Below are 20,593 nucleotides of genomic sequence, written 5' to 3' on the forward strand. Positions count from 1 at the left end.
TCCCGATGTCTGTGGTCAACTGCCCTCATTCCATTTGTTTACAAACAAGGACCTATTTATAACGGTACCTCCCTTCCCCAGGAAGAGCCCTGTCTTTAGGAACCACACCCTAGGAAAGGGGGGAGGGGGGCTTATATACCAGGTTCCCATTTGTTCAGAGTTCCCTGTCTCCAGACTTTCTATCCCTAAACAGTAAATAAGTCTGAAGCCTAGAGCCAAGGAAATGTGACTGCTTTATCTGCTGTGTAGTCTACGGCTTCCCGAGTCTTGTTGTATCCTGAGACTTAATAATTGGAAGACAGATGTTTAGAGCTTGGAACTCATTTATCAAAGAAAGGGTATAAATAGTGATAAGACCTGCTCCAACTTATGACGGACCAGCATCATGATCATTTTCCAAGAGAACAGCCTGTGAATGGGAAAACTTTAGAGTTGTAACTCGAGAAACCAGGAATAGACCTTTTGTGTTTCTGCCACTGGAGCCAGAGGTTATTTTGTTTCAGGAGATTCTTTGGGACTAGGAGGAAAACAGGATATTGTGGACAATATGTGGATGCACAAGAGTATCAGCATTCCTTGATGTCCTATTGGGGGAGTGCTGTGGTTGGATATGGTGTGAGCGTGTCCCCAGAGATCTCATGTATTGGAAGCCCAGTCCCCAGTTTGGCCATGTTAGGAGGTGTTTAGGTCATCGTAGGCACTGAGAGTAATTTGGTTTCTGTAGGACCCCTGATAGTTTTCAAGAGAGAGTTGGTATAAAACAGTAAGTCTGGCCCCTCCCCAGCCTCTCCAGCTTCTCCTTTTGCCGTGGGATCTCTGACATATGCTCCCACCATATATATATATATATATATATATATATATATATATATATATATATATATAATTTATACATATATTATACATATAATTATATATATATATAATTTATACATATATTATACATATAATTATATATATATATAATTTATACATATATTATACATATAATTATATATATATATATATATATATATATAATTTAGTTGTAGATGGACACAATGCCTTTATTTTATTTATTTATATTTATGTGGTGCTGAGGATCAAACCCAGTGAGTGCCTCACATGTGCTAGGAAAGGGCTCTACCACTGAGCTACAACCCCAGCCCACTCCCTCCATTTTTGAAATGCCATCTGCAGTGGTGCCCTCACCAGAGCCAAGCTGATTTTAGTGCTGTATCTTTATCCTCCAGAACTGTAAGCTAAATAAACCTCTTTTCTTTATAAAGTAGACAGCCTCAGGTGTTTCATTTTAGCAATGGCAAACAAACTAACACAGGGAATAAACCTAGAGGAAGGGGCTCTCCACTCTGCTCCCCGATGAAGGGGTTGAATGGACTGGGGCACTCACGAAGTGAGTGTGCTCACGCCTTTTCAGCTCTTATGGTCAGTCCCAAGCCAGCTTGTCCCCCTCACTTCTCAGGATAGAAAAACAAGTTGCATTCCTAAAAGATAATGTCCAGCCCAGGCGCTTTGTGGCCAGTGGCCAGGACTGTTTCCTCTGAGGGCCAGATTATAAGCAGGTCATTTGTCATTGAGTCTCTATAAGCTGGTGAAACTTCACTCTGTGGGTGTTCAATGAATGGAGAATCTGAACCCCGGATATAGTGTATCACAACCCTAAGTTTTCAGAATTTGTGTATTTGCTTTAGTGTGGTCCTCAAGGTTTGTTTAGAGTGGATAGTTTTGAGGGCTTCTCTGTGGGTTCGTGTGGTGATTTTTAGCTGTTTTCTGTCCATCTGTGGTTGGGATCGGAGCCCCCTGCCAGCACTGGCACTCACCATGACCCTGGGCTCCTGTCTCCCTCGTGCCCCAGTCGTCCCTTCACAGGCCCCTCCACTCGCTGGGCGCCTTGGTTATAATGGTGGGTCCAGTTGAGCATGGACATCTAGGGAGCAGAGATCTGTTTTGTGTGGTCACAGGAGGGAATTTCACTGTCTGAGTTATTTAGTACCTGTTTATAAGCTAAATAATGTAAAGAAGATAAAACCAAAAAGAAGCTAGCATTCTGTGACAGGGGAGGTTTTGATATTTGCGAAGAATTGCCTTGACTCCCCCCCACCCCCTTCAGAGCTGGGAAACTTGAGAGACAGAGCCCAAAAGCTCCGGAGCCGGTTGCCTCTGTTGTCCTTTGGTAAATGGACACCTGGCATGTCTGGGGGCGCCCAGTAGACTTGTGCTCCCAACACCTAGCTCTGTAGATGACCTGAGCTGATTGCTCCCCAGCTTAGGCTGAATTCCAGATCCCTGCAGTTGGGGATCATGAGGCAAGAGGGTTTGAGGCTGGCCAAGAAGAGAGTTGTTGAAGATGGCGGCAGAGAGAGAAAGTGGGCTGTAGAGAGAGAACGTGGGCTGTAGAGAACTCTGAACACTCTGAATTTGGTGGCCATCTTTATTATCCAAATCTCTATTGCTAAGGTTTGGTCCATTAAAATCTGGCTATTTATTACTATAGATTCTTTTGAAATGTTACCAACATCTTCATAGAGGGGATGATTTTGAAATACCCTGGGAGGGATGCAGCTGCGGTATATGCATACTTCTAGAGTAGGCTAATCCAGAATTACAGTCAAGTGCTGTTGCTGTTTCAGCTGTCCTTGTGCCGAGTGGCCGGACTCTGGCTCTCAAGCTGGGGATTAGGGAAATAGTTGCTTTATAGGAAGATTCTTGAGGGTGTATAGTCAAGGCTTCATCTTCCATAATAAGAAGTCTTTAAATAATATCTAAATCTGAAAGGCAGGAAATAGTAATACAACTATGGCATTTTAAAAATGAAGACAGATGCCAAAAGAAAGAGCCACAAGAATTGAAAGTCAATTTCTCTGGGGAATGAGAAGCTGAGATGACAGAGGTGGGATGAGGGGCTGCTGTTTGTATTAAATGCCAGACTGTAGATGAGTTCTTGTTGGTTTGTTTTGGTTTTTGTTTTTTTAAGAAGGGAAGAAAGAATGAGAGGGGTTTTCTCTGAGGGGGGGGCAAGAGAGGAGGAAGGATGGAGAGACTCCACAGGTTGTGTTCTGTGGCTCTGGGTGCTTTTTAGTGGCTGTCACTGTCTTCTCTGCTCACTGTTAGGAAGCCGTATAGTCCTGCCCGTCTACTCCCCACCCTGTGATTGCGGAAATCCTCTGGTACTCAGTCATAGTATCACTGAGCCTGGTGGTGCACACCTGTACTCACAGTGACTTAGGAGGAGGCCAAGGCAGGAGGATCAGAAGGTCCTGGGCAGCCTCAGCAACTTAGCAAAACTGTCTTAAAATAAAAATATAAAAAAGGGCTGGGGATGTAGCTCAGTGATAGAGCGCCTCTGGGTTCCATCCCCAGTACTTCCAAGGTTATTTGTAATACCTACCCACAATGTAAATGCTATGTAAATATTTATACGACGTTATTCAGGGAAATAATGGCAAGGAAAAAATGTCTGTATTCATTCAATACAGATGTCCTTTTTTTTTCCTAAATAGTTTTGATCTGCAGTTAGTTGGATCCATGGATGTGGAACCCATAGATACAGTGGATCTGTTACATGGTCACCAGGTACATAATGGCACATTAAAGGTAGAGCCACTGGCAGGAGCTAGCTGGAAATGTTTGGTTTGCTGGGAGGCAAGGAGAGCCACAGACATGTCAAGACCTTAGCATTTAGGAAGAATGGTGAGTTTGTCTGCTCTAGCCTCCTTCCTTCTGGCACATGAAGTAGGAAGTACCCCATTTTATATAGAGTTGTACAAGCAGCGAGGAGTCAGGGGTGACTGGCCTAAGGTCCCACAGAAGGTGGGACACCACCTACCAACTTTCTTAATTGTATAGTTACCTATATGATACTTCAGCTGTTCCATTTGTAAAACGACAACCAAATGCAAGAGTTATATTAGAGAGTTCCCCTGGACCTAAGTTGGAAAGGGAACAGATAAGAGATAAAGGTATTCTGTTGGCCTGTTCCTATGATGGACCCATTGCAATGAATGTTTTACTCCCAAGATCCCCAAAATGGCTACTTAAAACTTAACCACAGGAAGTCCCGCCATATGTAAGATTTTTAGGGTCCCCCCCTCTAGATTTTTACCAACAAGTATTTTGTTACTGCATTTGAGCAGTCCTTCTCAACCAGAATTTCTTTCTTTTTTTTTGGGGGGGGGGTGGAGGGGCAGGTAGCAGGGATTGAACTCAGGGCACTTGACCACTCAGCCACATCCCCAGCCATATTTTGTATTTTATTTAGAAACAGGGTCTCACTGAGTTGCTTAGCACCTCACTTTTGCTGAGGCTGGCTTTGAACTCACGATCCACCTGCCTCAGCCTCCCCAGCTACTGGGATTACAGGTGTGCATTACCACACCCAGCTCAACCAGAATTTCTAATCGAGCCCTAGCACCATGGCACATCCAGCACATATAATAAATTCGCTTTTCTCCTGTGCACTTAAAATGGCCCCAACTGTGTATTATCCTTTGCAAAAATGAGAAGAGTCCTTCATCTCATTTTGTGTGGGGCTTCATGCTTTCAAAACTCAGCTGGAAGGGCTATATGTGGGTTATTTTTGGTGTTTTATCATACCTTATTTTTTCCTGTAGGCAATTCTGCTTCACACAGGAAAAATGCCCTGTCTTTGCAGTAGCATCAGCTTCGGTCATGTTTTTGCCTAGACTGGAAAACTTAGTCCTTCCTCATGCCCTGCACTTGAACCCCTGACATCCTGTTTATTATAAGCATTTATAACCTTTGGCCTATTAAGAGCAGTTGTCCCTAATGACACCTCAGACCCCTCATGTCCATCCCAGGTGTTCTCTAAAGCACATGGTTAAAAACTAAAGCATTGCAGAGTCACCCACCTGTATCCTAGTGCCTCAGGAGGCTGAGGCAGGAGGATCACAAGTTTGAGGCCAGCAACTTCCTGAGACCCTGTCAAAAAAAAGATCCAGAGTGTTGGGGAGTCAATTGTTTTGTCCTAAGTGAGCTTTTGTCCTCGTATTTGCAAGTGATGCTTATTTTCATTCTTGAGTCAGTGGAGACCCTGAACTGGGTTTTAAGAAGGCAAGTTTTTTTAAAGGTGAAGTGAAGGTGATTCCAGAGTGTAGAGTTGGGGGAGAGCGGGCAGCCTGAGTTCTCAACTTGGTCCTGCCATTAGTTAACTGCGACCACTGACCCTTTGAGCTCAAAGCCTTTTCAGGGGAACATGTTTCTTTTTAGTCTCTCCTTGCTGGCCCAAGGGGAAGAAAGGAGTGGGAGAGGATGTGGAGTGCTGTCTGTTCTTAGCTAGGCACTGCAGTACCTGGCTGCATTCAGTCCCTGCATCTGGACTGTGGGCACCTATCGACACCTCCATCTTCCCAGATAAAGCCAGCTAAGTAGCCTGTGCTCACCCAGAATGCGTACCCCAAACCTGCTGGCTCCTGCCACGGAAGTTTAAGAAAGAGGAAGTTTTTGTTTTGAGGAAAGAGAAAACACTTTTTATGAGAGCATTATAATTCAACTTAGTATTTGGGTTCATTTTGACAAAATCATACATGCAAATCATTTCATTTTAATCCTCATCCTCTTCCTTTTCCTCCTCTCCTCCTCCCTCCCCCAGTCTCCTGTCTCTGCTCTATGACACGTGCTTTCTTGTCCATATACACAAAATTGACATTCCCTTTGATAACTTTATTTATGAATAAAACCTGATTTTGTTAAATTCATTTCATGTTTCTTCCCCCTTTCTTCCTTCCTACTCTTGTTCTCTTTCTTCTACTCCATTGGTTTTCCTTGATCTTTATGATATCTGATCCCCTCCCCAGCCACTGAGAAGGAAGTATTTGTTCAGTAAGTTTCCGAAATTTTTCCATACCAATTTTCTGTGTTCCTTTAATGGCAGAAAAGCTGCCTGGATGGAGGGTTTTCTAATTTGTCCATTGCCACAACTCCTCGTCTCCTCGGGGAGGTGCCTGGTCCCCTGTGCGTGCTTGCAAGCTCCTGACTCATTTTTGAAGATCAGTTGGTTGAAGTGCTTTCTCTCATCTTTACCTTTGAATTCGGGGTTTGGGTCAAGAGTGCAGAGGAAAGGAGAGCATTAAGTTAAAGAAGAAATGCTTTGAAGATATGATTTACTTCTCCAGAGTTGAACTAGTGAAACATCCACAGGGGTTTGTTCAGAGAGGCAAAATAGGGGCCTAGGGTAGAGCACCTCCCTAGCGCACGAGGCCCCGGGTTCCATCTCCAGCACTAAAAATGACAGTAATTATCCAGCTCACATTTCATAAGAAGAAGAGGATTTTTTGATTCGGCATGCAGTACCTACAGTGGCTGAATGAAGGCAATTAAGTGTCTAAGGATGCACACAAGAGCTTGGAAATGCTCTCAATGTCAGGAAGCCCACAGGCCTTTGCTAAGCCTCCCACCTGTGTGTGTCTGTATTTATACGTATATCAACTCACCTTTTTTAGGGTGTAGATGATAATCCACTCTACTGATTTATAGAGCAGTACTCAGGTTTGCCTAAACCCTGGCCTTCCTGCCCCCAACCTCTTGACCTTCCGGTGAAGTTACACTGTGACTTTTGTCAGAGTCCATTCCTTTCATATCAATATGTCATCCAACCTCATAATTTAGAAATGTAAAGCTTGTGTGCTGGGAGTGGGGTGCTGGGGGTGGAACCCAGGACTTCACGCTTGCCATGCTAGGCAAGTTATTTACCACTGAAACACCCCAGCCCTAAAGCTTTTCTTAAACATTGTTTTTGACATCATTATTTTTCACGGGGGAAGAATCATCTAGGTCCTAAAGGAAATAATGTCCCAGAGTCTAGGACAAAGTCGTCTCTTTCCCCTAGCAGAGCAGCTGCCTCTCAGATCCAAACTGCCTGCTAGCTGAGACCATGAAAGAGTATGGGTCTGGCCTGTTTCCTGCTCTGCTTGCCTCTTTGAAAGAGGACACCTGGAACCAGCGTAGGCCCTCAGGACAGGTGAGCTGGAGCTACCTGTTCCCAAAGACCTGTTGACAAAATATCTGGCGACTTGCTGTTGGCCAAAGGAGAGAGGACTGGCCATGGGCTGTCAAGTGGGTTCTGGGAAGGGCTTCTGACTTGTGCAGACAACCTGCACACTGCAGGCCTGTGGTCAGGGTGTGCGGGGAGCGGCAGTACTTGTCCCCTTCTGCCCCCCAGTACTGGGGAGTGAACCCAGGGGCACTCAACCTTTGTTTTTTATTTTGAGACGGGGTCTTGCTAAGTTGCTCAAACTGACCTCAAACTTGCCATCCTCCTCTCTTAGTCTCCTGAGTAGCTGGGATTACAAGTATGTGCCACCATGCCCAATTTTTTTAAAATTTCTTTTTCCTTTTTTTTTTTTAAATGTGAATCCCTTGTGAAAAGGGACAGATAACTGCTTTGCACCAGTTACTCAGCTGTATTTGAAATGAATATATGGCTATAAGTTTTAGTTGGCCTCCTTTAAAAATTCACAATCCCATCAGCATGTGCAGTCAGGGCAGAAGTTCTGCTTAAATCAATTCTGTCACTCTTGAACCAGTTAAGCAGCAGGCTTAGTTATTTTACCTGTACAGTCCTTAGAGGGGGAGGGTTATACATGAAGTTGCTAGAGACCTCACACAGACCTTGGAGATGGTTGGACATCTTCAGTCAACTCTTGTGTTCCTGGGACACAGAGATGTTTGTCTGCTTGCCTGTCTGGGCCGGGTACTGGGGTTGGAACCCCCAGGTACTTTGAGGCACACTGAGCTCCGTCCCTGTTACAGGCCTGTGCCACTGCACCCAGCATTTGCTCACCTCTCTAGAGGGTGGGGTGTGTCCCCTCCGTCGCTCTCCCCAAGGAGGAGAAGGAAATTGCCAGTTGCCTGCCTTCTCCTGGTCTCTGCTTCACAGGAACATCCTGTTTGAAAAAGCTATAAACCTGCTGCCCCTTGTTAGTTCCAGGTGTTGCTGAGAAAGCCGCCGCAGGCACAGCTCTGTCTGCCAGCTGCAGCTCTGTCCCTGCCCCCATTTGGAATAAACAGAGTAGGGAAACCCAGGGGTTTTGAAGGGATGCACATAGTCCCAAAAACACTGGTGTCATTTTGAAAGGCACAGTCCTGTTCATGACGAATGCCCCAGAAGCTCTCAGTCAGCAGCCAGGATCCATCCTAGGTGGATAGTTTAGGCCAACCATCTCCTCAGCTGGTCTGGCCCCTCATTTTTTCCTCCCTTCTCAAATTCCCTGAATGAGGAAGGTTTGCTCCTGGCCCAGGTGCCCCAAATAGATGCATGTGCTCCTTTAAGAATTTCTGGGTTAGGGCTGGGGATGTGACTCAAGCGGTAGCGCACTCGCCTGGCATGCGTGCGGCCCGGGTTCGATCCTCAGCACCACATACAAACAAAGATGTTGTGTCCGCCGAGAACTAAAAAATAAATATTAAAAATTCTCTCTCTCTCTCTCTCTCTCTCTCTCTCTCTCTCTCTCTCTCTCTCTCTCCCCCCCCCTCTCTCTCTCTCTCTTTAAAAAAAAAAAAAAAGAATTTCTGGGTTAAACTTGGAAGAATAGCCAACCTTCCAAGAGCGAAAGATGACATTGTTCAAAGTAGACTCAGCCTGAGGGAGCTGGTCTCAGGGTCAGCAGGAGGATAGAGCTGGCAGCTTCTGTCTCCATTCAGACAATTCCCGACCTCACCAGGAGAAACAGCCAATCCACAAGTTCAGGCAGCCTCAACCCACTGTCTTGCACTTTAGATTTTTATTTATTGTCACAATATCTGAACATGAAAGTCACTTTTTTAAAACCAGGTGTGGTCACACACACCTATAATCCCAACAACCCAGGAGGCTGAGGCAGGACAATAAAAAGGACTGGTGATGTACTTAGTGGCATAGCACCTCTGGGTTCAATCCCCAGAACCAAATAGACAAATAAAGCTATTTTTTAGTTTGGGTTTTGGTACTGGAATTGAACCCAGGGATATTTTACCACTCAGCTCTATCTCCAGCCCTTTTTATTTTTAATCTTGAGACAGGGTCTTACTAAATTGTTGAGGGTTTCACAGAGTTGCAGAGGCTGTTCTCAACTTGTGGTCCTCCTGCCTCAGCCTCCACTGTAATTCACTGGGGTTACAGGGGTGTGCGGCCATCCCCAGAAGGAACTGGTTTCCTCCATGTCATACTGGAAGCCCTGCCAAAGATACACTAAGGCAAGAAAGAGATGGTACAGGCCTGGGGATGTGGCTCAAGCGGTAGCGCGCTGGCCTGGCATGCGTGCGGCCCGGGTTCGATCCTCAGCACCACATACAAAAACGAAGATGTTGCGTCCACCAAAAACTAAAAAATAAATATTAAAAAATTCTCTCTCTCTCTTTAAAAAAAAAAAAAAGAAAGAAAGAAAAAGATGGTACAAATATCAGAAAGTAGACCAAACCATCTTTTGTAGGTAAAATAATGTACTTGGAAAAATCCAGAGACAAACTTGACAAAACTCCTGAGGTTTATAAGGGAACTACCTAAGCAGGGGACCAGGTGCAGGATCAGCATACTGAATCTGTAACCCTCCTGAACATCAGCACTCACAATTGAGAAAATGATCGTTTTATTTGTCATTGTATTTTTGCAGTAACCTTGAGGAAGATTCTAGCCCTGTGTGATAGATGTGAAAACTGGAGTTAAAGGTTAACTTGGGGCTGGGGCTGGTGCTCAGCGGTAGAGTGCTCGCCTAGCATGTGCAAGGCCCTGGGTTCGATCCTCAGTACCACATAAAAATAAATAAATAAAATAAAGGTATTGTGTCCATCTACAACTAAAAAAAAAAAAAAAAAGATGAACTTGACAAAGATCACACACCTTATAATTAACAGAATGGCTGAAATCTGGTGTTCCTGAGCCAGGACCCTGTGAGTTTTGGCATTGTGCTCCATTGTTTCTATTCAGCACCTATCATTAGGCTGCACATTTCTTAATTGGGCACTTTTTAAATAAATGGCCATTGACACTGTGTCAGTGTGCAACCCAGAGGCTGCATTTCTTTGAAGGTTAATACATGTGTAGGTGGCCAGGGTTGTGCTGGCTAAATCATGAGGACAAGACCTCCCAGGAGTCCACTGTGCCCAGAATGCAGTACCCGCCTCGCTGTCCACAGTGGAGGCATTGACATTAACAGCAGGCTCTGACCTTGTTCCCTCTAGAAGCCACTCTCTTAGGAGCCTGAGGTCCGGATTCCAGAGTCCTGGCAGAGGGCCTCTGCTTTTGTTCAAAGCCCTAACAGTTCAGAGAAACCCACCCAAGAGAGCAAGTCAAGTTGAAAACATGGCCACAGACCACATGATTGCCGGAGCTTGCAGTGAAGGTGACCTGTCTGATTGCTGGGTTGGTGGGTGTCATTTTTTTTTTTTTTGTAATATTTATTTTTTAGCTTTCGGCAGACACAACATCTTTGTTGGTATGTGGTGCTGAGGATCGAACCTGGGCCGCACGCATGCCAGGCGAGCGCACTACCGCTTGAGCCACATCCCCAGCCCAGTGGGTGTCATTTATGTACACACACAGTGTGTAGAATCTTGCTCACACGCATATCTGGGTGCTGCTCTTCTGTGGCTGCCATGGTCACAGGACAGCCAGTTTTGAGGTGCATGTGCTAGATGTTTCCCTCACCTTTCTTGGAGATGTCCTTCCATATATTTTGTGGGCAGGTCACCTCACAACTATGTGGATTTGTCTGACAGCATAGATCTGAAATAAGCCTTGGCCAGCAGTGGAGCCATTCTGTCGTGCCCTCTTTCCTGGGGTTCACACAGACCTGGTGCAGGTGGACACGGATGGTGTAGGCCTCAGCTGTGCTCGCAGGATACAGCGGGGTGCAGACACGCCTGTCAAGGGTGTCTGGCCTTCTTGCCACTCTGTACAAATCCGTCAGCAGATAAGAGCTACTGAAGGTCCTTTCCCAGTCTCGCTGACTTTGACAGATGTCTGGGGAGCCCTGCATGTGACTCTGCCGTGGGAGGAGGCCATTAGGGCCAGGGAGGAGGTAGGATGGGTGTGTTGGAAGGTGGTGCTTCCGACTGGCTGGTGGATGCTGGGAAAACTGGGTGTGCCTGTTTCTGAGAAGGACTTCCTACACACTGTTAACCCAAGCCTAGGTCACAGAAAAGAGGGTGGGTTAGGGTGAGCAGATGACTGGGATGCATTAACTGAATTTCTGAGAATTAAATGCTGGGAGCATGTTACAAGGGTGACATGGAACCTAATAGATGACTACAATGTAGATGTTGGATGAGAATTTACCTCTTGAGATTTGAATCACACTGAAGGGCCCTTATCCACTCATTCCAAAGGTATTTATGGAGAAACCTTTGAATTCTGAGACGTCATCCCCTTATCTCCTGGGTTTGTTTAAAACAGTGTACCCCTTCTCATTTGGAGAAGCTGTATTTGTATTCATCTGAACAAAGAATCTCCCAGGGTAGGAACTGGAAGTGGGCTCACCTGAGGGACAGCAATGAGATTCATTAGGCTTAAAGGACCTTAGTTCTTTATTTCAGAGATGGAGGCAGCAGCTCTTCTGATCTCTCCATCAAGTCTGTCTGTATTGCCCAGAGAGGACTGTGAATATGTTGGAATCAGCATGTGGATCAGGAGACTGGTAGCAGACATCAGCCCTGAATCACATGAGCCAAATAGAAGTAGAGAAAAATCTAGAAAAGATGGGTTCCCCAACGTGATGATGTCCATATCTACCAAGTTTCTTAAATTAACAATGGTGTGTCCCATGATGAAAACATGGGTTTCTTTTCTTTTTCCCGAATTCTTTTTTTTTTTTTTTTAGTTCTCAGCGGACACAACATCTTTGTTGGTATGTGGTGCTGAGGATCGAACCCGGGCCGCACTCATGCCAGGCGAGCGCGCTACCGCTTGAGCCACATCCCCAGCCCTTTCCCGAATTCTTAGTCCCATTTTACTGAGCATATATTACCTTTAAAAATAAGAGTGGAAGATAAAAAGAACTTTAGTAAATCTACTTGTTTTAACCTGGCCTTGCCCCCAAAAGGATTTATGATAGCTAATAAAAAGATAGATAAGCAAATGAGACAAAAATATATAAGAATAAGAAGCAATAGCTAGGCATGGTGCACTTCTGTAATCCCACCATCTTGGGAGGCTGAGGCAGTAGGATTGCAAATTCACAGCCAGCCTCAGCAACTAAGTGAAGCCCTAAGCGAAGCATCAGCGTCTAAGGAGAAGTTTCTGAGATTTGCCAGAATTACCAAGAAAAGCCCTTTTTTTCCCCCCCAAGGGTAGATCTATCCCTCTAAGGAAGCAGAAGATAGGGTGGGGATTCTGAGGAGCCCTGGGGTGATTTGGGGTTTGGGGGTTTTGTGTGTGTATGTGGTATGGGATTGAACCCAGGGATGCTTACTACCGAGCTATACCCAGTTCTTTTTATTTTTCACTGTGAGACAGGGTCTTGCTAAGTTGCTGAGGCTGGCCTCATACTTGTTATCATCCTCCGAGTAGCTGAGGTTACGAATGTGCATCACCATGCGCAGCTTGCAGAGGTGTAGGTGGCTCTGCGGCTGCATTTAACAAAGCCCTCTTAGTGTGAGGGATCACCGTCTGGGGTCAGCTAGCCCACTTTGTGGAGTCTCAGGTGGCAGTAGCAAGGTCCCCTGTGCCTGTGGGGTTGCATGAGCTCTTCCCATGGCCACAGACCACACTCATATCTAATCACCTCCCAAGATAGAGTTAGGCTCCAACCATAAACTGTCACCTCTGCTGGGCCATCTTCCTTCCCACTGGAACCTGCCAGTGGGAGCCTGGTGTATCCATTCCTTCCCCACAGCCTGTTGCTGCTCCCACATCTGAGAAAACATCCCAACTTTCCAGGCCTGATGACGGGGTTTCTCCGGTTGAGCCAGCCATATCGTATTTGGACGATCTGGCCCTTCCGGGGTCTCCTGCTGAGGCCAGGATAAACTCAAGATTGTGGGAAGTCTAGCACAGTGCCGCAGATCAGGGGTAGACAGTATTCAACAGTGCATGGTAGGGCTTGGTGTGTTTGTTGACTGTGTTTTGTTTTTGCAGTATTGGCATTTGAATCCAGGAGTACTCTACCACCAAGCTACACCTTCACTTTTTTTTTATTTTTTAGTTTAAGACAGGGCTTAAACCACCCTGGCTTGTAGTCTTCCTGCCTCAGCCTCCTGAGCAGCTGGGATTACAGGAAGGTACCACTGTACCTTGATAATGGTTGTTTTTTAACTAACTCTTGGTTATTACTTCCCCTCTAAACAGACAGCTACAGACAGTTCTTCTAATTCTTCTCAGAAGAGGGAACAGCCTACTCGGACAATCTCCTCTCCCACATCCTGTGAGCACCGGAGGATTTACACTCTCGACCCATACCCCACGGACCATTACCACCTTGACCAGGTGAGCGCCGGTCTCATTCCCTGAGATCACCAGGACATGTCCCCTTTCCACTCCTGCTCAGCTAAATGTCCCAAGCCTAGGCCTCCTGTGTTCAACTTTGTACCCCCACCCAGTACTGAAGGTTTTGATGGTAACAACTCAGCTTAGAGATTTCATGTGCCAAACATCTTGCCCCACACCCTTTGTGTGCTTTGTTTGGTTTAATCCTCTGAAGCCTAGTTCATAGATGAGGCAGGGGTAGGGACGTGAGGTACCTGATGGAAGGCCATTCAGCCCACGTTTGTCTCCACCCAGAGGGCCACAAGGCCTCTGTGTTCCTCTATCTGGAGGGTCTCCGGCTTGCTGGGAAAGCATGAAGCTAAAGAATGGCACACACCTGAAGCCCAGCAACTTGAGAGGCTGAGGCAGGAGGATAGCAAGTTCAAGGCCAGCTTTATTGCCTTAGCAAGACCCTGTCTCAAAAAATGAAAAGGACTGGGGGGGGTGGCCCAGTGGTAGAGTGTCTTTGAATTCATAATCCCCCATACCGAGAAAAAGAATGCTGCTCACTTGGCTTGAGCTCCCTGGCATGGCGGGCTGCAGGCCCAGTCTTGCTCAAGGGAGATGGAGCTGGAGTCTGGAATTTAATAATTCAACAAATATTTACAGAGCGGCTGCTTTGTGGAGGAGGTTCCCAAGAGTGGGGCGTGGACTGGTGCCCATGTAAGGTAACAGGGCCACCACACTGTTTAGAAATGAGAAGAAAGGAGCACAGGGCAAGTGAGTTTTTTAACATAAAGTTAGATTTGTTTGAATCTTTTTTTTTTTTTCGTAGTTGTAAATGGACAGAATGCCTTTATTTTATTTGTTTTTTTTTTTTTTTTTTTTTTAATATGGTGCTGAGGATAGAACCCAGAGCCTCATGCATGCAAGCGCTTTGCCACTGAGCTACAGCCCCAGCCGTTGTTTGAATCTTTTTAGGAAGATTTTATTGTGTGCTTTCTAATATTTTGACTTTAAAATGTGCTTTTTTAAAAAATCACTTTATGGTAGCAGTAGATGGAAATGGACTTTTTACACGATTTGTTCAAAAATCCTTCCAGTTTGTGATTTTCCAGATTCTTACAAATTGATGTAGAGACTGACAGGAAGTAGGGCAAAACTGGTTAGCCATGGCCCCTGCCCTCAAAGCACTCAGGATCTAGTGGAAAGTGATAAGTAAATCTGTTACCATCTGAGTTCTGGAGCAGTATTATAATGACAATGATGGCAACAGGTATCAGGCATCCTGTTTGTCAGGCACTGAGCTGATCCTCTACCTAGGTTATTCCTATTCATTTTCCCAACAGGCCCATGTGTGTTACGTGTGTGTATACATATATAAAATATATATACACATATATATTACATATATATAATATATGTATACACACGTAACACATTATATTTCCTGTATATATACCTACATACATATACACTATATATGTATATAAACTACACACACACACACTTTATTTCCTAGTATCCCCTATTGCTCTCTTGTGAACATGAGCCAGGTGCAAAATGCATCTTATATGGTGACCCAATTTGTTCTGGGTTTTTTGTTTTTTTGGTTTTGGTTTTGGTTTTGTTTTCTGGTGAGGAGAGGTACCAGGGGCACTGCACCATTGAGCCATACCCCCATCCCTATTTTTGAATTTTAGAGACAGGGTCTCACTGAGTTAGTTGCTTAGTGCCTCGCCCAGTTTGCACATTTTGTATATACATAAGGAAGTTACCCTTAAAACATGCAGTGTATGCCAACATCCTTCTTTCTTTTCTTTTCTTTTTTTTTTTTTAAGAACCAGTCTTATGAAAGATCATGCTGTACAAAACCAGGCAAAACTAAAGTAAACTGTCAGACATCATCCCCATGTGCTACTGCCTGAGGAGGTTAGGTGGAAGAGACAGGTCCTGTGCCACCTGTTGCCGTGGGAGTATTGGGCTTCTGAATATTCAGACTGTTCTGTTGTGATTGCACCCTTTCCTGTATGGTCATACTTCAAAAAGAAAAGAAAATGCTGGTCCCTACCTGTTTAATCAATTTTCCCAGTAATGGATTAAGACTCATAATTTGAAATACTTGTTTAATCAACAAGATGTTAAGTAATTACAGAAAGGTGCTCACCTCAGCAGCATATATACTAAAGTTAGAAGGACACAGAGAAGATTAGCATGGCCCCTGCACAAGGGTGACAAGCAAATTCGTGAAGCGTCCATATTTTAAAAATAATAATTACAGAAGGGGTCGATTTCTTTAAGAAAGGCCTTGGACCACCAATGAAACGCCATACCATGTACAACCACAAGAATGGGATCCTGATTAGAATAAGTTATACTCCATGTATGTACGTGTGTCAGAATACAATCTACTGTCATGTGTATCTAAAAAGAACAAATTTAACCATTTAAAAAGAGAGGCCTTGGTTGGGGTTAAAGGTGCATTTTGGAGGATTGGGGAGGGAGTTTTTGTTTTATTTATTTATTCATTCATTCATTTATTTATTTTATTTATCTGGTGCTGAGGATCGAATCCAGAGCTTTGTGCATGCTAGGGGAGAGCTCTACCGCTGATCCACAACCTCAGCCCCAGGGGAGGGAGTTTTTATGGATTGGGGTGGCGGGGTGAGGGGGTTGGTTTTCCTTTTCTTGCTTGTTTTTGGCCACTGATGTCTGTTTTCCCTGGGCAGCGGATGCCAAGGCCCTACCCGCAGGTGAGCTTCCCAGACGACGATGAGGAGATTGTGCGCATCAACCCGCGGGAGAAGATCTGGATGACCGGGTACGAGGACTACCGGCACGCGCCGGTCAGGGGCAAATACCTGGACACCTTGGAGGACGCGGACTCCTACGTGCGCTTCGCCACCAAGGGCGAGGTCCCCAAGCACGACTACAACTACCCCTACGTGGACTCGTCAGACTTTGGCCTCGGGGAGGACCCCAAAGGTCGCGGGGGCAGCGTGATCAAGACGCAGCCCTTGCGGGGCAAGTCCCGGCGGCGAAAGGAGGATGGCGAGCGCTCCCGGTGCGTGTACTGCAGGGACATGTTCAACCACGAGGAGAACCGGAGGGGCCACTGTCAGGACGCGCCCGACTCCGTGAGAACTTGCATCCGCCGGGTGAGCTGTATGTGGTGTGCGGACAGCATGCTCTATCACTGTATGTCGGACCCCGAGGGAGACTATACAGACCCCTGCTCGTGCGACACTAGCGACGAGAAGTTTTGCCTCCGGTGGATGGCTCTTATTGCCTTGTCTTTCTTGGCCCCCTGTATGTGCTGTTACCTGCCCCTTCGGGCCTGCTACCACTGCGGAGTGATGTGCAGGTGCTGCGGCGGGAAGCACAAAGCAGCCGCGTGACTCCGGTCCCCTCTCCTCCCCCCTCCTCCATCCACAACCACACGGGAACTTCTGTATCTTCCACACTCATCTTCTCCCCTGCTCCCTTCCACTCCAAGGGGCGAGGAGAGCAAGAGGCCTCCCGGCCCCCTGGTCCCTTGAGGCACCATTCCAGCCTGGGGCACCTGCGCGGTGGACTCTCCACTCCCCAGCACCCACTGCGACAGCCACACACCCATTCACACACTCGCCCAGTGTTCTAAGGGAAAGAAACCTTCTGCATAGACTCTTCGTGTTATTACCAACCTGTAATCATGCTAACGTCTTATCCATGTTGATTCCTGTCTCTCCTCCCGGCCTCTTCCAGTTTGAATGAGTCTGCGGTGGAAACGGCTGGTTTGGGGTGGGTTTTGTAGTTCTTTTTACCAGGGGCACCGAAGCCTCTCTCTCAGTCTGGCTAGCCTGGTTGCTGGCAAGCGTCAGGTTCCTGTGGAAACGTGCTGTCAGTGCTGAAACCCGACCAGAAGTGTTCTCACCTGCAGTCAGCTGTCATATATAGGAGGTGAGCTAGTTAACAATCTTGTACCACAAAACAATGTCGCTTTAACTTTTCTAAAGCCAAATTTCCCATGTAAGCTGCAGTTTCTCTCCTTAGCCCATTGTCATTTCTGCCCTCCCCCCACCAAATCTGTTGAATTTATTCACTGATGCAAAACATTCACCTATAAAATGACTGAGAATTGAGCCTTAATTTCAGATTAACTTGTGAGAATCAGGAAAAATTCCTTAAACTGCATCACAGCCTCTTGGACCAGGGCTAGAAAGGGGATTTCAGGTCTCTATGAACCTCCCCAGTTCACCCCTTAAGATAGAACTTTTTAAAATTGTGTTGCCACCACTTCTGAAAACTTAGCAATATTAGAATAAGATGTTAGTGAAGTAAGAGATTTTGCTCATTATTTTGCAAACCTAATAGCCTATTCAAAACAAACCAGTGTTCTTCAAGGAACACTAAAGTTGTGAATAAAACCGTAGGAGCTCCCCCCAGCCCCAGCAACTTTTTTCTATCAAACGGGGGCGATTTTAAATGTCATAATCGAAGAGTGGTGGGTTGCATTTTTGTTTGTGGGTTTATGTTTTTGTTTTCATTTTGGACTCAATTTCACATCACCAAATTCTTCATTTATACTTGGGAAAAAACAAGGCCATATGTAAAAACCCTTCTGATGCCTAAGTGTCTTCTCCTGCAACTCCACACCCAGACTTGCCACTTTGGGTGCATAGATGGTTAGGTCAGCCGACTTGAGTCTGCCTGTCACCTTGCCGTGCAGGAGGCTTCTAATTAGCTGAAAAGAGTATTTTTCTAATATATTGCAAAGAATAGCCAAATCTTCTTATTGAAGAAAGAAGAAAAGTGAACAGTGGTTACCTGTACCTAGCATAGTACAATCAGAACCTCGCGGAGAACACAGGGACCAGGCTTGTCGATGCTGGCTGTTCTTCCCGCCACCATCTTCCCATGGTAATTGCCAGCAGAGGGCATAGCCTGGTCCCACTCTCCTCCCTCTCCCCCTCCCTTCTTTATTGCACACAGGACAACAGTCTTCAAGGAAAGGGACTTTCTTCCAGTCTGCCATTCGTACTGGGAAAGTGCTAGCCAAGCTTACCTTCATGGGAGTGCTATCAGCTCGCCTGAGAGCCCGCCATGCTTCTTTTAGACAGATCATCAGTGTAAATACCCAGTGTGCTTATGAGTTAGTTGGTAGACGTTTTCATTTGTTGGAATGACTAGTTGGGGCTTTCCAGTGTGGAAAAGGAGCAGAGAGCTATCAGTCTGTATCAATGGAAGGAAAGAGAACCCCTTCCCTGCCAGGAGAGCATCTAGCCAGCCTCCAATGCTGTGGAGAGACCATCTGCCCCAGCCTGAGGTGTCGCCTCGAGGCCTTTCTCTAAGGTCGCCTCTCTGCAAAGCACAACACTAATCTACTTTCGTCAGACCTCAGTTCAAGTGCCCCTATTTATTTCAGTGAAAACACACACACATCCCGGATGCTTTGTTTGTCACCTCTATTTAGTTCATTACTTGTTCTCTCTTCCCTTACCCCTTGCTGGTTTTCCCCACTTTTCAAGAATTATGCTTGTGAATCTTGCACGCATATCCTTTTTGGTTTGCAAAGGCAGCGGTTAAGGGCACAAAGACAGCCATGGGGACATTTATGTAAATACGGCTCTCCAATTGCCACACTGCAGCTGAACAGTGTGTAGTATTTTCCCAGTCAGCTTGGCCATACTGACGTCAATCATTTGAGAGAAATTATTCAGATTTTTATTTTTGTATCTGTGGTAACAAAAACATTAAACAAAAGATTTTCTGTTCAGAAGCTTCCCCGGCCCTCCCCCAAGCTATTTGCTCACATTAACAAATTAAAGTGCCTGAAGCATAATTCATTCTTTACCTGTATACTAAAAATCCTGTTGTATTGATTTTTTTATAATAAGCCTTTTTACCTCTGTGTAAAAAATATATATACAAGTGTATGATGTACATTTTAGTTCTTAACTTTTTTTTATGGTTTCTAATATGTATGACCAATGTAGCCATTGCTTTAAAATGTACCATGTAAATATAAACACATTCTACCAGATGGCTGGCTTTGGGGTGTTTGTCTGCCTGGACATGGGGTGACTGTTGAGCCTCAGCAGACCTGGGAGTTCTCCCACACAGGATGGGATGGAGTTTCCTTTGCAGAAGGACATGTGGACACCGAGCTGTTTTTGTGAGGCCCTTCCAGCCTAAAGTTATGTCATATTCCCAAGGGGAGACTGCAGCTCCTTGGGCTCCAATGCCTCAAGTGAAAGGAATGCTTCGTGTCACCGCCCGGGAAACACCCCCTCTTCCTAGGCCTGCTTCCCCACAAGATCTCCTCAGAGGGAACAGCTGTACTTCCTCCGAGTTGTTTTCCACCAGTTCCTGCTAAACCTCAGGGGTACAAGTGTGTGTGTGTGTGTGTGTGTGTGTGTGTGTGTGTGTGTGTGGTTTGGAAGACCATTTCTCACAGAAGACAATTGTTAAAACTGCATGACCCTGGGTCTCCTCGGAGCAGCGTTCTTGGCTCTTTGCCTTTCCAAATGGACTCTTTGGATGCTCAAAAGCTGTAGTGATGATTCCCCCGGAGGAAATAAAGCTTGAGGTCTTTTGAGGGTCACAAAGGAAAAGTTTCAACTCCTTCTCTAGAGAAACAAGAAGGGTCCCTAAAAAGAAATATAGAGGGCCCCTCCGTCTTATTTTTAACTCTTCCCTGAAGGGGTGGCTTTTCCAAGCCACCTGGGCAAAGGTAAAAAGCAAAGATTCTAGAAATTGGGGTGTGAGAAAAATCTGGAAGGCTCCTCCAGAGCTGGAGCAGGGAAAGTGTCCTAAAATCATACTTGACCCTCTCCCTTCCTTCCCCTTATCCCTGGTATACAGTTGAGGAACTGAAGTTGGGAATGAGTAACAAAGGTGACCTTCCATCAGGAGAGGCAGGGATTGAGCCCGCCTAGCTGCGGAGTCCAGGCCCCTACAGAGCCTCACCCCAGGCTTCTGCTTCCATCCTTCTTGCCCAAGGGTTTGAAAGTGAGCTGCAGCCAGAACCCTAGCCCTCCACCACTCAGGCTGCCTTAGGAAGAGCTTGTCTTTGGTGCCCATTGCCCAATGCCAGAAAATAGGCCTCTCCACAAGTCATCTTCAGCCTTCCACTTCACCTGTGAGGAGGAAGCCCATGTACAGGAATGACGCAGTCAAGGTCACTGGACAGTCTGCCGCTGCAAGCCAGTAGCCCTTGAG

General features: G+C 45.9%; 1 protein-coding gene across 2 annotated transcripts in view; it reads left to right on the forward strand.

Annotated features, from left to right (window-relative positions):
* The window catches only part of SPRED2 (sprouty related EVH1 domain containing 2), a 128,507-nt gene extending 109,094 nt beyond the window's left edge, over positions 1-19,413 (forward strand). For both annotated transcript variants that reach the window (XM_081264195.1, XM_081264196.1), the window contains exons 5-6: positions 13,277-13,414; positions 16,123-19,413. In XM_081264195.1, the coding sequence (XP_081120321.1) occupies positions 13,277-13,414; positions 16,123-16,791 (807 nt within the window). In that variant the 3' untranslated portion in view covers positions 16,792-19,413. The remainder of the gene's footprint in view (positions 1-13,276; positions 13,415-16,122) is intronic.
* The last annotated feature ends 1,180 nt before the right edge of the window (positions 19,414-20,593 follow it).

Source organism: Spermophilus citellus (genome assembly GCF_964194105.1).
Source record: "Spermophilus citellus genome assembly, chromosome: 13".
Taxonomy (NCBI): Eukaryota; Metazoa; Chordata; class Mammalia; order Rodentia; family Sciuridae; genus Spermophilus; species Spermophilus citellus.